Genomic DNA, 18,872 nt, shown 5'->3' with positions numbered 1-18,872 from the left:
AAAATAATGTGTTTAGTCTAACTTGCTTACGTTATATGAGTGTGACACATGCTTTTAATTAGCAGTAGTCCATGATCATGACCAAGGATAGAGGAAAACTTGCGTGGCATGGTTGGAACTCTTCAAAGGTGCGTCTTTTTTAACCAACAAGAGATGTAAATATACAATAGCAAAGACAGTTTTTTATGTGCTTGATTTCAGGCTGCCACGTCAGATTTTTAGTCATTTTTAAGTTAACACAGTTATCTTAATTCTTGTCTCAAGTCAGTTTTTACTTTACAATTCAATTGTAGTTTTAATTTTTCTGGTTCTATGTCGGTAAGTTTTGTTATTTTGGAATATTCCTCTTTCAGGTTCCTCAGGTTATTCTTTTTTTTGGATTTTTCTTGCCAGGTCTACTAGATGTTTAACTGTAGCTTTAATGAATAAATTAAGAGTTTAATTTGTTGTAAAAACAACAAAATGCCTCATTTTACTTGAGCAATGCAGCTTTATTGTTTTCATGATTACATCTGATCGTTACTGCACTGTTCTTAGTAATCAGTTTTAACTAATCTACAAATTCACATCATTAAGTTGAGGGTACATCAGAAAACAAAGATGAGAAAGACAACTACTCTGTGTTAACACAAGTATTGGCACAGCACTAAGAAGGGAACATCGTGTTTTGGGATCCAAGTATAATAGGTGGTGAGCCTATTTTTTAATTTAGTCACAGCTTCTACTCTGTTGCTAATACTTGACAACAATCGTTGCTATACTTCAGTGGAAAAGGCCGCCACTCATTTTGGAGAACACCTCCAGCTGTGGTGAGATTTTGAGTATTGTTATTTTTATCATTCGAGATGAAATATAACACGCTTAAAGTGTTCAGCTAGACCCAGGCAAGAAATCTGTGAGAACCAATACAAATTCCAGGTGTTACGTGTTTGGAACCACAGATGGATATAGTATGCGAATTTGGAATTGTGCAATATCATTTTATAAGAAGCACGATTCTTCTCAGTACAATTCAATCAATGCAGGCAGTGCAGCATTATTCAGAATGTCACATTAATGACTCTCTTTATTGTAAACAGTAGAACCAACTAACTGAGTTTTCATTGTTGGGATAACGCATTGATATGCAAATAGTTTTTCAGTTTCCTGCCAAACCCAGAACTTTCCCTCTGAACATTCAGAACTGTGACGAATGGCTTATGGTTAGTAAATCATTGTGAAATCCAGCAGATAGAGCTCCCTTTAGGCAATATATGAATCGACTTGCAGCCCCGAACTTTTCTTAAACTACTTTGGTGATGGATTTAGTTCTAAATCTTTGTTCTTGATTTGCAACACATTTAGAATTCATATGGACCAATAAGTGTTAAAGTTCAGACAATTTTGCCGATATTTCATATTAGCATATATAGTGATCTCCTCTTTTTTTCATCACATTATTCGCATTATATGAGAAGAAGAGCTGAAGTGGCTGGGACAGTCATAGCAATATGTTACATCTAGTCATCAATTACCTTTGGAAATTCGTTATCTTCCTACTTTGTGACATTTTGGCTTCAGCCGTTTATCAATAAATCTTTCTGCCCTTTATAAAGCACTGGAAAAGCATTGCACTATGAGAATCAAATGAAAATTCAACAGTAATTGCCCAATTATTAGATGAGAGTGTGCTGACATTATGGGGAATTCGTAATCGCGCACGATTGTGACTTTGGAAGCTCGTGGTAGTGACTAGAAAGTACATTTAGAGAACATCCCACAAAAACGCTGCTTAAAGCAATAGAATGGATGTAGAAATTCAAGATACAGGTTATGAGTGTGCATGAAGATTCGTTTAGTAGAAACTTCCCACCCCTTATTCAGTGATGAATTATAATTTCTGAATCCGCTAAGTGTATGGCTGATCTTTCGTTTCTTTTTCTGTTTGTTTCTGGGGGAAAATCTCATTCGGCCTAGCCATCCCTGATAACGTGATCTACAGCCGGCTGACCAGAGACGGAGGAAGAATTCTACCGTGAACCACACGATCATCACTAGCGCAGCCCCTTCTGTATAATCGGTCAGTAAGAACTTCTAATACTTATTATAAAATTCTATAATATGTAATTTTTCCTTATAATGAAATGTTCTTGTTGATTTCGTATAACAATGATGAACATAAATTCAACTACCCGATGACTGGTTTTATCCATTTGGATAACTTGTATTACTTTGTTAAAAATTTATTACTATGTTGGAAGAAAACACGCTGTCCAAATTGAAGTTGTTCTTTTCAGACACCATCGTTATCGTTGCATCCTTCGTGGTTTTAGCAATGGGAAGCAGTGGTCAGGTCTTTGCCACTTCCGCTCTGCGCGGTCTTCGTTTTTTCCAGATTCTCCGGATGGTGCGAATGGATAGAAGGGGCGGCACCTGGAAGCTGCTGGGTTCAGTTGTTTATGCACATCGTCAGGTGAGTAGTAAAAAAGATTAAACTGGCAAACAAGTAATGCATACCTATACACACAGTTGAGTTCTATATATAAAAACCCTTAACTTTCAAGTATAAAAACCGCAAAAGTCATCCAATTTTGGAAAAAAGGTTATCAAAGTAACACAAGAAAAGAAAATTTAGTACAGTGATTGTTTAGATATATATGGCTCGAACGTGGAAAAATAATATATTGGACTAGGGATCCAACGGTCTCGGCTTCGAGACGTGGTGCTAACAAGAACGATTCGCATTTTCAGCTGTAGGTGCATTATAAGAGTAAAAGTCAATCCAGCTATTCGATTAAAAATATCCCCTTCTGGTGGCGGGTGTTACCAGCTGGTTACCATTTCTTTGGTACAAAGGTCAAAACTAGGGACAGCTATGTCTGTGTAACAGGGGTCTTTGACCTGGCCGTTTATCACATCGTGACACAAGGTATCGTTTAACTTGACAAACAAACGACCTTGACCTGTAATGCAACTCGTTTAGAAATTGACATTCATGAGTAAGTTTAGCTTTGTGAAGCTTAGTGACCTGATTTTGACCCGTTTATGAATGCTCTTAACATCTGTCATCTGCCCTTAAAACGGGCTACCAGCAGTTATGCTTATCTGAAATACATCTTTGTTGTGTTTAAATGATATATATGAGTTTATCTAACAAATAATTTAATGAATAATTCATATGGTTCCCCAATGGATCAGCGCTAAATTTATGGACTTACAACTCTAAAATCCGGGGTTTGATTAGCTGTAGCGAACAAAGCGCAGAGGGCCTATTGTGTAGCTCTGAGATGTAAAATAAACAAACAAAAAATATCTAACTGTTATAGAGCGTTGTACCAAAATGTACCCTTAATATAAAAGGGACTTGAATCAAAAAAGTGTCAGTACATAAGGTACCAATGTAAGTGTTGACAGGATATAATATAGATCGTTGTGGTAAGTTAGAAACACGTTTTAGTAAGTCATTTTTAAATGTTTGTATATACTTATAATCGAGTTGATCTTTCAATGAAAATTAGTACTCGCCGAAAAGAGAAGTTGCTCGAATTGGGTACCCTGTTGAGACAGCAATAAGTTTACTGATTTACAGCAATAAAATTGGGGGTGTGATTCCCCGCGGTGGACACAGTAGATAGCCAAGTGTGGCTTTACTCTAGAAACCAACAAAAGAACAAACAAGCTCGAGTTGGTCCACTGTAATGCAGATTTAACTAAATTAACAAATATTTTCTGAAAACTCACATAAGCCACTAACTTTTTTTTTCTTTTTTCTGTTAATATTCTAGGAGCTTATTACCACACTCTACATCGGATTTCTGGGTTTAATATTTTCGTCGTTCTTAGTTTACCTTGCCGAGAAGGACCAGAAAAATACCAAATTTACTAATTTCGCAGATGCCCTTTGGTGGGGCGTGGTGAGTAGAACATAAGTCTAACTGGCAAAACACTCTCTCATTTCAGAGAATGAAATTACGTATTATTTTAATATTTTAATTACTGTAGAAAATGCACAGAAACTAAACCAACTATAACAGAGAGTTAAATAGTATTTAAAGTTGTGATACTGCTTAAATATCGTAGATACAAGACAGTTCTTTGTTTCAGATCACAGTGTTTAATAAACGCGCTAAAACAGAGAATTAAGTAGTGTTTAAAGCTGTTAACTGTTAAACATCGTAGATACAAGACAGTTCTTTGTTTCAGATCACAGTGTTTAATAAACGCGCTATAACAGAGAGTTAAGTAAGTTTAAAGCTGTTAACTGTTAGACATCGTAGATACAAGACAGTTCTTTGTTTCAGATCACCCTGTGTACAGTTGGCTATGGTGACACAGTTCCTACAACTTGGCCAGGAAAGGTTATTGCAGCCTTTTGTGCACTACTTGGTATCTCTTTCTTTGCTCTTCCTGCGGTATGTACATTATAAAACGTGATTAGAAAGAATTGTAGGAGTTTTGTGTTTATCACCTGTGTATGTAAATAAACTTTATTGTTAGTTAATATACAACATAATATTGATAATAAATATTATCGATAAATGTACACATACATCGGCACTCTTGGCTCAATTTCATACGTAACATTGTTAATTTGTCTAAGGCTGATTACGTAATTCATAAAAACTCACTCCCAGTATGTAAGGATGTGGATTCGAATCTCGCTTGACCTCGGTTTTGACTTCTTTAGTACAATTATAAAATGTTACCTAGGAAACCGTATCAACCATGACAATATTCAACGCCAACAAAAGAAGTAGGAAAGTGAAGTGACTTGAAAAATAGGTCACTAAGCCTAAAACCCACAGAAACGACACTTATTTCACCCTACAAACCAATAGAAAGTACCCACAGTAAGGGTGATAATGTAACCTTTTTCAAAACGACAGAAAAGTTTTGTGCTAAAATGTGGTAATAGGTTAATATGATATGAACTATTTGTAGATTTACAGTGTCTGTACTTTGTTTCTCTCGAGATAGGGAATTCTGGGCTCTGGATTTGCCTTAAAAGTACAGCAACAACAAAGACAAAAACACATGATTCGAAGGCGAGTACCAGCTGCCACTCTCATCCAGTGTCTATGGAGGTGCTATGCAGCAGACGAGAATTCGATGTCCATAGCAACGTGGAAAATTCATCAGGTGCCGCTTCCAAGTTCACCTCCGTGAGTATGAAATGCAAACACGTTCGTATTAATCGTCAATTTAAAAGTACCAAAGGAAATATCCGAAACATACTAACAAATAGACAGTTTCTGGTAAAACTAATTTTTCATATTCCTTTTGTTTTTGTCTCTTATTACCACTTAACCCTTCATATAAAGAATGACCTTTTCAATATTTTACTTTCTGTTGAATTTTGACAAAAATACACATATTCACTTTCCTTTTTTACTTTGTTCTAAAACGTGCACATTAATAATGAATGATTTCTTGTAACTGAACTGATCAAATCATGTAATACTTTCCACAGCCTTTGCATGTAGATCTGTGAACACGAAATAATTTCTTTTCTCTGCTTTCACTTAAATTTGTTTACCTCTCACTTGAACGTTCACTTCTATTGAAGTATATCTTTACTAAGTTCTTATACTTTATATGTTTTGAATGTATTTTCTTGCAAATGTTTGATGCTCTATCGCACTGTTTTATAGTTTCTCATCTGGTTCCTTCACCTCAACTAAACGTAAAGATAAATTCGACCTGCCACCTGGCGGCGGGAATCTGTAAGTAGCCATAGTATACTTCAGGATATAGCAATATAATACGCACTGGCAAATCAATATCTCCTTCAAATGTCAAAATTTCTAACTTCTAATTAGATAGAATTTGAAAGTAAAGAGTTTTTAACTGTTACACACTACGATATAACACAGTTGTATAGAACAGACTTTTGTGGTTACCACACAACTATTGGTAACTGAAGTTCAGTTGAAGACGCAGTACAACCCATAATGTTAATAGCAATACAACCTTCGGGAACACTCTGTTCAATTAAATAGGAAGAAATAGTAACATAAAATAATATTATGTAAAAAAGTGAACCCTTATGACCACAATTCAATCCTGTGAACGCTCTGTTTCAACAGAAAAAGAGAAGAAGATAAAACAAAAACATGTTATTAACTAACACATTAAATGCAAACCCTGTGATTCCAATACAGAATTGTGGATCCTTTGTTTAATTAAATGGGGAAAAACAGAAACAAGGAATGGAATTAAACAGAAGAGTAAATCCTGTTTATTTTTAATGTAACAAAAGGTAGTAGAAACACAATTAAGTTATTCTTTTAGCTTTGAAACCTACTCTGAAAAACCATTTTACCATAATCACCACACGATATGAAGTCAGACGACCTTTTATCCCCCATCTTAATTTGGACTCAGCGTGGAATAAACATGTCTTATTCGTTGAAGAGTATAATCTGTCCGTGCCATTATCTCACAGATGCAAACAGGGTTTATGTCGGAAGTGCGTCTCAGATCAAAGATGTAAAATTCGGTTGATATTTAGTGAATAGGAACGAAGACTTTGCCGCGCTCTTTTTTTTTTTTAATCAAGTTCGAACAAGTTAACTGTTGTGTCATTATCGTCTTAAAAAATACTTATGTATCAGAGCGGAAATGCAGAGCTGTGAGATTGACGTGATTGTTGTTACATTTTAAATATCATTCATCCTTCTAAAGAATATTCAGGCACAATCCCTGTCAGGAGAATATTCAACACACTTTACAAGTCAAGCCCTTGTTAGGAGAATGTTCCCCACACTTTACAAGCCCAGCCCTTGCCGGGAGAATGTTCCTCACACTCTACAAGTCAATCCCCTGTTAGGAGAATGTTCCCCACACTTTACAAGCCCAGCCCTTGTCAGGAGAATGTTCCTCACACTTTACAAGCCAAGCCCCTGTTAAGAGAATGTTCCCTACACTTTACAAGTCCAGCCCCTGTCAGGAGAATGTTCCTCACACTTTACAAGCCCAGCCCTTGTCAGGAGAATGTTCCCCACACTTTACAAGCCCAGCCCTTGTCAGGAGAATGTTCCCCACACTTTACAAGTCCAGCCCCTGTCAGGAGAATGTTCTCCACAGTTTACTAGCTCAATCACTTTCAATATGATAATAACATTTATGCAAGAAGGTTACCCACTATAATACGCCATTGAAAGCTGGAAATATTTCTGTTTTTATCCATTGTTTTTCAAACTATGACTCTTCTCTCATCATTTACAAGACTCATGAGATAAGAGATCAAATTATCATAAATGGAGTGTTCACCAGATATGTTTATGGGGGGGGAAGTGTTCACCAGATATGTTTATGGGGGGTGGAGTGTTCACCAGATATGTTTATTGGGGGGGGGGTAATAATCTACTTTTAAGTCTTAGGTCAAAAATAACAAAAACAAAACAAAAGCCGACCGAGTGGTACATGATTCTGTTCACAGAAATTGTGCACGTTCATATTTGCCAGAATAAAACCTTTTTAACCTTCAGTTTTGACACTTTCTGCATGTTGTTATAAGTGTATGTACTTACATTTCTAAATAAGGCTCTTTTGTAATAACTTTCTTAATGTTGTTCTATATTGTTGTATCAAGCACTGACGAAATCTATCTAGACATCTTTAAATTCTAATGATAATGACAAGTACCTATCAGTTTGCCTATTATTGTTATTTCTGTCTGCTTCTCTACCCTTTTCTACTGTACTTTTCCACTGAAGACAAGGCTACTTCTACTGAAAATGTTGAAACAGATTTCTTATCATCCTGTTTAAAATCTTTATTTATTTGAAGTGAATCTTTTGTTTCAATATAGTATATGTAGGTATAAACATGTGTTGTAAATGAGGGCCATAAACACAGATTACTAGCTGACATACCGGCTCAACGCATGGGAAAGACATAGAGAAGGCCCCTGGAAAGTGACGTGGGGGGCAGGTCGGAACGTCAACCCCTCCTATGTTACTCCCCGAGATGCCTTAGGGGTGCCTTCAAAATTTGGATCAATATAATAGTGTGTAGAACACATAGGGACCCACGAGGGAGTGAAAAAAGTGGATTAGATCTGAATTCCCCCCCCCCCATGTCAAATTCCTGGGTGGCCCTAAGAGAGCATACCAAGTTTGGTTGAGATAAGCCAAAACCTTAAAGCGTGAAAGATAGACAACTTTTTTTCTCTCTCTCCTTCTGCTTATTTTAATTCGTTTTTTCGCCCACTTGGCCCATCAGAACGATGACCACTTTACGAACCTCTAATCTTTGAACACCCTTGGTGATTAATAGTTTTTCTCTAAACTGTTAACTTTACACCAAAATAACTGCCATAGATCATAGAGACAGACAAATAGATCACGAGGAGTGACATGGGGGAGTCAGATCCGAACGTCAACCATTTTGTAGCTTTCCGGAGTGTTCTAAGGATGCCTTCAAAGTTTGGTCGAGATCAACAGAATAGCGTGAAGAACCCTAAGGGGCCTATAGAGGAGATACAGGGACTGGGGTGAGATCCGAACGCTGCTCCACCCCAGTGTCACATTTGTTACGTGTGGTAAAAGACGATTGCGCACGTAAATATTTAGTGTACGTGCTAACTCTGGATTTCAACATATGCAAGTATCCAGTGTATATGTGGTAATCCTGTTTGACTGCACACACACAAATAGTTGCTCTGGATTAAGAACTTACAGACAGTTAGTTCATCATGTAATAACCCTGGATTATTGTACACACAGACAATTAACATATCATGTAGTAACTGTGGATTTGTATACACAGACTGTTAATGTATCATGTAGTAACTCTGGATTATTTTATATACAGACAGTTAATGTATCATGTAGTAACTCTGGATTATTTAAAACACGGACAGTTAATGTATCATGTAGTAACTCTGGATTATTTTATACACAGACAGTTAATGTATGATTTAGTAACTCTGGATTATCTTATACACAGACAGTTAATGTATGATTTAGTAACTCTGGATTATTGTACACATAGATTGTCAGTGAATGTAATAAATTTGGATTAATGCACACACACAAAAAGTTGTATCTAATAACTGGATAATTATATTATCGGACACACATTCAGCATATGTATGTGCTCAAGATGGCAACACCCATAACGTATTTAGCAACTGTGGATTTTTACAGAAGTAAACAATTAATGTATGCAGCAACTCCGGAATACCACACCTGTAGATAGTAGTGTATGCAGCAACTCGAGAATACTGAATCTGTAGATAGTTTTGTATGTAGCAACTGCAATACTACACCTAAAGATAGTAGTGTGTGTTCTGGAATACTGCACCTGAAGATAGTAGTGTGTGTTCTGGAATACTGCACCTAAAAATAGTAGTGTGTGTTCTGGAATACTGCACCTGAAGATAGTAGCGTGTGTTCTGGAATACTGCACCTAAAGATAGTAGTGTATGCAGCAACTCTGGAATACTGAATCTGTAGATAGTTTTGTATGTAGCAACTGTAATACTACACCTAAAGATAGTAGTGTGTGTTCTGGAATACTGCACCTGAAGATAGTAGTGTGTGTTCTGGAATACTGCACCTGAAGATAGTAGATTATGTAGCCACTTTGGAATACTATAAATATAGAGAGTAGTGTATGCAGCAACTCGGGAATACTGAATCTTTAGATAGTTTTGTATGTAGCAACTGCAATACTACACCTAAAGATAGTAGTGTGTGTTCTGGAATACCGCACCTGAAGATAGTAGATTATATAGCCACTTTGGAATACTATAAATATAGAGAGTAGTGTATGTAGCAGCTCCGGAATACCGCACCTGTAGATAGTAGTGTATGTAAAAACCTTGGGGTATTATACATATATAGATAATAGTTATGTAGTAGCTTTGGAATATTGCACCTGGAGATAGTAGTGTTAGTAGCAACTAAGGAATATTGCACCTGTATATAGTAATGTACGTAGCACACGCCATACACGGTTAATACAAGAAATAACTCGTATGCACATCTCATGAACCGTCACCTTTTATAGACATATTATGCACGCACAACTTAAGAAGTGCTCTGATTAGAACATAATTTCTTGTTGTATTTACCTCTTAATGTCACTTTTAAAGCTGTCGTTATATAACGGGTGGAATGTTTATCATGTGTAATTTACCTAAACTAGGATTTATTCACTTTCTCATTGAAGGAAGTTTTAACATTTGAGTCTTCACGTGGTTTAGCTTCAAGCACAATACGTCATTCGTCAGCCGTCTGTCAACTATAAGACGTCACAAGCCATCTTCATCCATCTACGGGCATCCTCCAGTGACACGTAGCCGACTAGGTGAAGGTCGCACCTCAGTGGACAGTTTGGGAGGGAGATGTTTCAGTGAAGACAGTGTCTCTAGAGACGCTGAAGCATTGAAACGAAATTCAGATGGTAGGTTGAGTTCTACGAATACTTTCAGTTTATTTATTTATTGTATTGATACATTCAGGACTTAGTAGGACCTACGGCTGCAACGGGATAAAATGTAAAACCAAATGCTAAATAGTTAATTTGGTATATTAATTCAAAAGTCTTCTTTTAAAGAACTTAGAAGATTTGTGTTCGGAAAATATAGAATGCTGGAACTTAACTTTGAGTAAAACTCTCCGTTAGAGTGCTTTATCAGACTGACGATAAACAAATCCCCGAAATATATATATAAGATAACATATATATCGGATATATGGTTTTCTAAACCTGTGTAGTTGAATTCTTAAACATCTGTTTCCATACATCTTTCTAGGTAGGTTGGATTATCCGATTTATATAAATCATCGTTGCTGATTTTAATATAAGTATCAATACCTAACCGAATGAAGATTGTTATCTGTTTATCAAGTATCGAAATGACCAAAGATTGACATTTATTTATTTAATGTATGTTTACACAATAAGCAACTAACTGAAAATTAGATCAGTTTACACAATAACCGACTGAACAATGGCATTTCCTTAATCTAACTATTGACATCTATTTATTTGGTAACCAACTGGCTGAATATTGACATTTGTTTACCGAAAATCTAACTATTGACATCTATTTATTTAGTAACCAACTGGCTGAATATTGACATTTGTTTACCGAAAATCTAACTATTGACATCTATTTATTTAGTAACCAACTGGCTGAATATTGATATTTGTTTACGGAAAATCTAACTATTGACATCTATTTATTTAGTAACCAACTGGCTGAATATTGATATTTGTTTATCGAAAATCTAACTATTGACATCTATTTATTTAGTAACCAACTGGCTGAATATTGACATTTGTTTATTCAATTGACTGAAAATGGATGGATGTTTATCCAGTATCTAACTGACCGAAGATTGACATCAATTTACCCAATATCAGACCCATCAGGATATATAGTGTATCACCCAAAACTAAAACAAATAAATATATTACTTCACCCAGAATCTCAACTCACGGGAAACAATAATGTGTTTACCAATTCATTAACTGGCTAAAAATAGGAATTAGTTTACCCAATTTCTAGCTAATCGATGACAGACTTTTCAAAACCAATATCCAACTGACTAAAGACAGATTCTTGAATACCCAATACCCAACTTGGTAAGATAATATAACAGTTTATCCAAAATCCAGATCTAGTGGCAATGTACTCATATTCTGACTTAGGGTATGCATCTTACTTCTAGTATTTCAAGGTGTTGGAATAAGCGTGGTTAAATCTCTTCCACTGCTCATGGACATGATAAGGGAAAATTCAGAAGTTTACGTATTACATATTCCAATCAATGAGTGTCAGCAGCACACTGAGGCTTGGGCGTCCGCAAGGGGGAGTCCCCCCTGGTAAATTAAAAGCATAATTCTTTCTTTATTCATTCAGCATGTGTATATTAATTTTGTATTCAATTCACAATTTCACACTACTTTGCCCCTCCCTGGGAAAATTTCTGCGGACGCCCATGTACTGAAGTTGGTGTTCTTAAATCACAATGTCCATTGATACGACAGTAGAGCTTTCTAGTGGTAGAATCAATATAACCGCATGCGCGTCTCGGACCCTTGAACTCATACACCACAAGAGGGCTAGTTAGATGATTTAGTGAATTTCTACAATAATAAAAAAAAACTGTTTTAACGTTATATTCGTTTCAATGACACTTTTCTGAGCTTGAAGATATAACTTTAATGATTCACTTAATTTCCTTTTTGATCATGAAAGAAATAGTACACAAGCATGCTATTACTGAAGTAACGTCTTGGAACATCATACATGACATATACTGGAGTAATGAGCCGAATGATTCCGTTCCAATAGCAGAAGGAAAATGTTCTTTCAAAGAACGCGATTAATGTTCTCGATACCTTCTTTAAAAATGTCTATTTCTCAGATGCTCTTTAAGTTAGAGTTTAACCATTTTTTTTAAATGTATTTATTTCTCAGATGCTCTTTAATTTAGAGTTTAACCATTTCTTTTAAATGTCTTTATTTCTCAGATGCTCTTTAAGTTAGAGTTTAATCATTTTTTTTAAATGTCTTTATTTCTCAGATGCTCTTTAAGTTAGAGTTTAATCATTTTTTCTTAAAATGTCTAAATTTTTCAGATGCTCTTTAAGTTAGAGTTTAACCATTTTTTAAATGTCTTTATTTCTCAGATGCTCTTTAAGTTAGAGTTTAATCATTTTTCTTAAAATGTCTAAATTTTTCAGATGATCTTTAAGTTAGAGTTTAACCATTTTTTTTAACCGTTAAAGAAATAAAATTTCAAAATGTGGATACGTTTTTTATTTAAATTTTTGAAAGCAGAGTTATGATAAATAAAGTTTAGATCCATTATTACGGGAAAACAACAAATCTACAAGTTTCAACACTTTCACGTATTCTTTTCAGTCTAACTTTTGTTTGTGATAGAAACACACACATAGCTTGTTTTAAAACGGAGGTTCTGAGTAGTTTCCTTCAGAGATGTTGTAATTTAGCAACCTTTATATTAGCGAACTTACCAAAATTATTCTTTTGACATAATTTCTAGTTTTATGTATTATTTTGGCTGATTTCCAGCTGATTTTATGATTAAGATTTTTCATGTGTAGAAAAATAGCATTATTTTTTCACCATTTTCAACATCCCTTTTATGTTATGCGAGTTTGGTACCTAAATTTATTTCCGTTTCACGAAGGTATTTTTTCGCAAGATTGGCAGGGTACTAGAAAGATCTATAAGATTGTTGTTTTTTATACACTTCTCATTTTATTTTCACGTGTTCATGATTCTTGTTGCTATGCTTCAAAAATTGTCTTCCTTGCCTTTTGATGGGCTTGTTTGACAAAGCCTACAGGATACGGTAATCGTTCGAAATTGATAAATACTTTTGATTACTTCATCAAGGTTCGTGTGATGATATGCTCTTTATATTCTTAAAAACATTGAAGCTTTAATTGATGTTTTAACAGTTTTGTGGCGGCACGAACAAAAGAGGACGTAGCTTAAATGTTTTATTTTTCTATAGATAGAAAGAACAGATTCTATTTCTGCTCTAGTTATGAGAATATCTAAAAATTGGAGCGAAGTATTGGTTTCCCATTCCATTTTAAACTCAATAGTACTGAGAAGCTTGTTAATCACCTGGAAAAGGGCTTGAAAATCGTTTGGCCAAACAGGAAATACGTCAACCAGGAGATTTCGTAATATTCATATCCACAGTAATTCACTTTAAATATAATCCGTGCATATTTTAGATAGAATTGGGGTTACCCAAAACCGTTCCATGTTTTTATCTGTAATATTGTCCCATGCATGTGAACACACTGTCTTCAACACACACTTTCACCAAGGAGATAAAAGCATGGGCAAGGCATAGAAAGCGAAATGTTAAGTTCAGGTAATTTTCATTTTAGGAAGCGTAATTTTTGGACTGTTTAAATTTGTAAACACACAAAACTAAACCATCCTCCTTTTTTATAAAATAAAGTATAACTTTGGACTGAAGAGGACCCGTGAAAGTGTCAAAACATGTATCCATATAATGTTATTGTTGTTCCGTAGTATTGGATCTAAACTTTATTTTAGATTAAGTTATTCGGTATTGTGTATTTATCTAATCACTATAAAATTTATTGCTTATTTTTTACTATGATTAGTTTAGTCAAAAATAATCTATATATCTGTTACAGTACATATACTCAAGTTATCCAAGAAACAATTTGAACAAAGTTTTTCTTGGAAAAACAAAAAGTGTTTTCGAACCCATAGTCATCCTATCTAAATTCTTAAATTTTATCATCAAACATAAAGATGTCTTATTTTGTAAAATACTTAGAAAACGATCTAGACTATTTTGGAATAATATGTACTACTCCGCTATCAGAAAAAAGATTTACCCATAAACCAATTGTTTCCGCCGTATATTTTAAGAATAACTCAGTAACGTAACTAGCACAGTGTCCCTTGTCATCAACATGCATTCGCTTTAAACTGCCAACAAATTCGAATGTCTTTATTTGAATCTTCATTTCAGAATCTTTTTTATAAAGCTGATTAAAGCAATTGCGCTAATAGTGGGTTGTAAGTGCTATGTGCAAACAAAGGATCTAATGGTTCGATCCCTTCAGTGGTCCATAGTCTATTGTGCAACTTTGCGCTTAACAACAAACCAAGTTTTTACCCCCTATGTAAATAACTTAGGTACCACATGTTTACAACACCCCAGTTTGAACATGTTGATCGAATTTCCTTTCAATTTGTTTACTCAACCCTAAATAGTGAGTCAATTGTACAGACATTACCATGTTTCGGTGGCACCTTTCAACAAAAGAAAATCCGCGAGACCAATTTATCATATAAAACTTTTCACAACTTTAGGGTTTAGTGTCTTGCTTTAAAAAGCGAAATTAAATTTTCAAGATGTAATTTTGGTGTTGATAAAGACAACGTTCGTTCAGGGCCATTCCACTTTGACTTTGATTTCAACTGTAAGAATGATTTTCAATTATTTCTTTCTGATCGATATAACTTTAACAGAAACCCCATTATGACTGCATCTACAACTGTTGCATTTCATGTAAATCTTACACTTACAACTGATACTATGGTAAGCATGACTTTAGGACATTCTGACAGTGTATATTGACTAGCTTAGCGCTGAAATGAGGTTTTTTTTATAGGTAAATTACTTTGCAAAACTTCACCAACATTTTGACACAAACGGAAAGAAGAATTCATTTTCAAATGAATATTTATCTTGAAGCGGTAAGCGATAAAAACAATAAGTTGTGGTGTTTTAAAGTTCTGGTACTAAATTATCGTCGAAATGTAATTTTCTTCTTTTTATCATTTACCGGATTTTATGAACACCAAAACACACACCACTAATTTCTACACGAGCGACTCCCAATTTGAAGATTAAAAAGTCTTCTATCCTTAACTTTAAGATATACCTCTGGAATTTGGCTTCGCTGATTACAATGTTATGAGTATAACTTAACATGGGCTCAATTTTATCAATTCAAGCTATTTTAAAATTACATCTCCATTCTCTTCATCTCGTTTGATAATTATAATATCCTAACGCTATGTAATTTCTTCAAAGCATGGAATTCGTCCTTGTTTAAATTGTTTTGTTTTTTTAAACCTATGGTATTTAAATTCCCCCACTGTCACAGTCAGTAACTCGTGTATGAACTTGTATAAAATTTTTATTTTATTGTTGCTTAAATTTGACGGTTAGTTAGATGTCGTAGGAAAGTTTCAAAACTTAAAAGGCAGTACTGTATAATTCAATAATTTTATTGGGAGGAATATGAGACTGTGGCCTTTAGACTAGGACCATTTTTCTCTTCTTAATATGATCCCAAAGATTATGGACGTTATGAAGACTATATCCTGCGGTTTTGTGCTTTCTGAGGTAGTACAGTAAAAGGAACTGTGTTACATGGAACAATTTCTGACCATAAAGTATTTCAAATATAAAGTGGTTTTAAGTAACCTATGCGTTATTTGTTTTGGAATTTAATTTGGCTACTTTTTTCTTTTGATTTTTAAATCAAAATAATTTTGGGTGACTCTTTCCTTTGCTTAAGGAAAGTTCTTTTATTGCAGGCCACTTTAAATAGAAGTCTGGGAGGGTTTCATAATTGTTTTTTAAATGTTTGAATACGTATTTCACGCAAATTATTATGTTTTAAACTTAAAATTTATCTTTTTTTTACACCTTTTTGAAAGTTTGTAAAATACTTTTCCTTTACTATTTAGAATGATATTGATAAAGTTAAAGTTCAGAAAAGCTTAAAAATAAAAAAACGACAAACGTTTTTCAAGCTTACCGTTTACGTGTCATGTGTGTGTGTGTGTGTGTGTGTTGTGTGGTGACGTGAATTATGGATCCACTCAGTAACATACAATCTAACATGGAATGACTGACCATGTCACATTTGTTGGAATTTTAGAGCGTGTAAATTGGGGTTACTAAAGGAAGGCTGCCCGGCATGGCCAGATGGTTAGGGCGCTCGACTCGCAATCTGAGGGTCGGGGGTTCGAATCCGCGTCACACCAAACATGCTCGCCCTTTCAGCCGTGGGGGCGTTATAACGTGACGGTCAATAGTAGCCCAAGAGTTGGCGGTGGGTGGTGATGACTAGCTGCCTTCACTCTAGTCTTACATTGCTAAATTAGGGACGGCTAGCGCAGATAGCCCTCGTGTAGCTTTGCGCAAAATTTAAAACAAACAAACAAAGGAAGGCTGTAAATCGGTTAAACTTAGGTTTTGAAAATATTGTTCGATTTAACCCTAGAATTACTGGTGGGTCCATATCGTCTTGGTTTAAAAACATTTTTGTAAACTATCTAATATATACCAAATTGTTTGTGGGTCCACGATTTCGATGTTGCATGGGTCCTAATAACAAGTCGCATAAAAATATAAACAAAAATATAATCAATATTACAAATGATTCCACTAATTTCTGCTGGGGTCTCTTACGCATTTTGCATAGAAAATGAGGGATTTCACCCATTTTTCTGATTAACTGTATTTACTTAGTGATGTTACATGAAAAACATAAGATTACTCAATATAATCATAAATAATATTCAACGTTAAACTGGTACACAAATAAAAACATTTTATTTAGGCCTATATAGTTGACGACTCTACATGTTTTGACATTACAACATCATCTTTATAAACAAGTGCCAAAATACTACAATTACTCAATATATTGCAATGTGTGTACTCCCACCACCAGTGAGCGACATAAAATCAAGTAGTTAATTTGAGGGATAACAATATTCGTCAAAAAATTTTCTTTTATTGCTAAAGTAGATAAATTTCTGCAGTACCCTTGCAAGGCAGGTGCTTTCGAACTCCGGTTTCAAATGGTACAAGTGGATGAGAATAGTGACCCAATCCTCCTTTGAACAGGATGCCAGTTCTTCGCACGTTAATCCCCAGTTAACAACTGGGTAGACTGGAACAAGTGGAGTAAAGTGTCTTGCTTGTGGGTTTGACAAAGCTAAATCTGTTGATAAATGTCCTCATTATACAAAAGACAAACATTATATTTATTGTTGAAAACCACTTCATCTAGGTTTCGTCTACCCACTGCAAGATGGAACATCCTTCACCTAGACTTTGTCCACCAATTGCAGGATGGAACACCCTTCACCTAGACTTTGTCCACCAATTGTAGGATGGAACACCCTTCACCTAGACTTTGTCCACCAATTGCAGGATGGAACCCTCTGTCAGATCTTTCCATTTTACTCTATCCTTGACTTTTCTTGTTCATAATGGTCCTGTGCATCTTGTGATGCCATCTATCCATCGAATTCTTTGTCTTCCTCTTGATTTTTTTTTTCGCTATTATTTGTCATACTGATGTTCGTATTGTCCATCTCTTGTTTGTTAATCTTGCTGTATGTCCTGCTCATTTTAATTTACTCGTACCAATGAACATGGTCTAGTACTTAACGTAATTGAAGCTTGAATCCGCAATTTCTGCGAACTTTCATTTTTACTGTCTTATGAAATTTAACAAATGATAACCAAAAAACTGTATTTCGGTCAGTGTTATGTTTCCTTGGCTTCTTGCTAAGCGTATGCTTTGATTCGAATAATTATGCGTTGAACGTGTAAAGAGATTCAATATTGAATAGGCTTTCGTATAAAATACATACGTATCTGGTATTCAAGGGAACTGGAGTTCCACAACTCATTGTTTCATATAATGCCTGAAATAGGGTTAAATTTTGTATACTTAAGTTTGAGAGGTTATGGATTCACTTATGAACATTGCTACAGTGTCAGGTGCTGGGAATTCAAGATCAGTGGATAAATTAGTCTAGATTTACAGACGTGTATTTATGTATGTTTATTTTATAAGTGGATTGTTCCTGTATCTTTTATCCGCATGCCTTCGCTTTACGTTGCTGTGTGACGTCATTTCGTTCCAAACCAGAGTTTTTGTCGGCAGATGGAGCTACAGAAATGGGTCTGTGCAACATGCTTCAGAGAGAGCTATCGAATCCAACGTTCTTAACACTATCGCCCACAGGTGTGCTGACAAATGATAGTCCTCAAGGTATAGCAGCAATTACAAGTGTCATAAGCACGATTATGATAACCATTCAAAAACACCTGTACGTACTGCACCAGTAGAAATTCTAAATTGTACAAGCAAGTTATCATTAAGCTTAGTATGTTAAAAATTACTTCTAAGTTCGATATTCGACATCTAATCACCTTAGAAACGTCTTGTAGTCTTACTGGCAGAAAGTATTGTTAATCAAACACTCTTACACACCTTTATTGGTACTGGTATAAAGTATTGTTAATTAAACACTCTTACACACCTTTATTGGTAATAGTATAAAGTATTGTTAATTAAACACTCTTACACAC

The 18,872-nt window shown here is 35.0% G+C and overlaps 1 protein-coding gene across 1 annotated transcript in view; it reads left to right on the top strand.

Moving 5' to 3' along the window:
• Positions 1-2,042: 2,042 nt before the first annotated feature.
• LOC106461226 (potassium voltage-gated channel subfamily KQT member 5-like) overlaps positions 2,043-18,872 on the top strand; it is a 29,417-nt gene continuing 12,587 nt past the window's right edge. Inside the window, exons 1-6 of the mRNA XM_022388088.1 lie at positions 2,043-2,059; positions 2,277-2,452; positions 3,765-3,893; positions 4,281-4,391; positions 4,957-5,141; positions 10,193-10,392. Of these exons, the coding sequence (XP_022243796.1) occupies positions 2,315-2,452; positions 3,765-3,893; positions 4,281-4,391; positions 4,957-5,141; positions 10,193-10,392 (763 nt within the window). The 5' untranslated portion in view covers positions 2,043-2,059; positions 2,277-2,314. The remainder of the gene's footprint in view (positions 2,060-2,276; positions 2,453-3,764; positions 3,894-4,280; positions 4,392-4,956; positions 5,142-10,192; positions 10,393-18,872) is intronic.

Source organism: Limulus polyphemus, unplaced genomic scaffold (assembly GCF_000517525.1).
Source record: "Limulus polyphemus unplaced genomic scaffold, Limulus_polyphemus-2.1.2 Scaffold918, whole genome shotgun sequence".
Taxonomy (NCBI): domain Eukaryota; kingdom Metazoa; phylum Arthropoda; class Merostomata; order Xiphosura; family Limulidae; genus Limulus; species Limulus polyphemus.
This window is presented reverse-complemented; position numbering and strand designations above follow the sequence as displayed.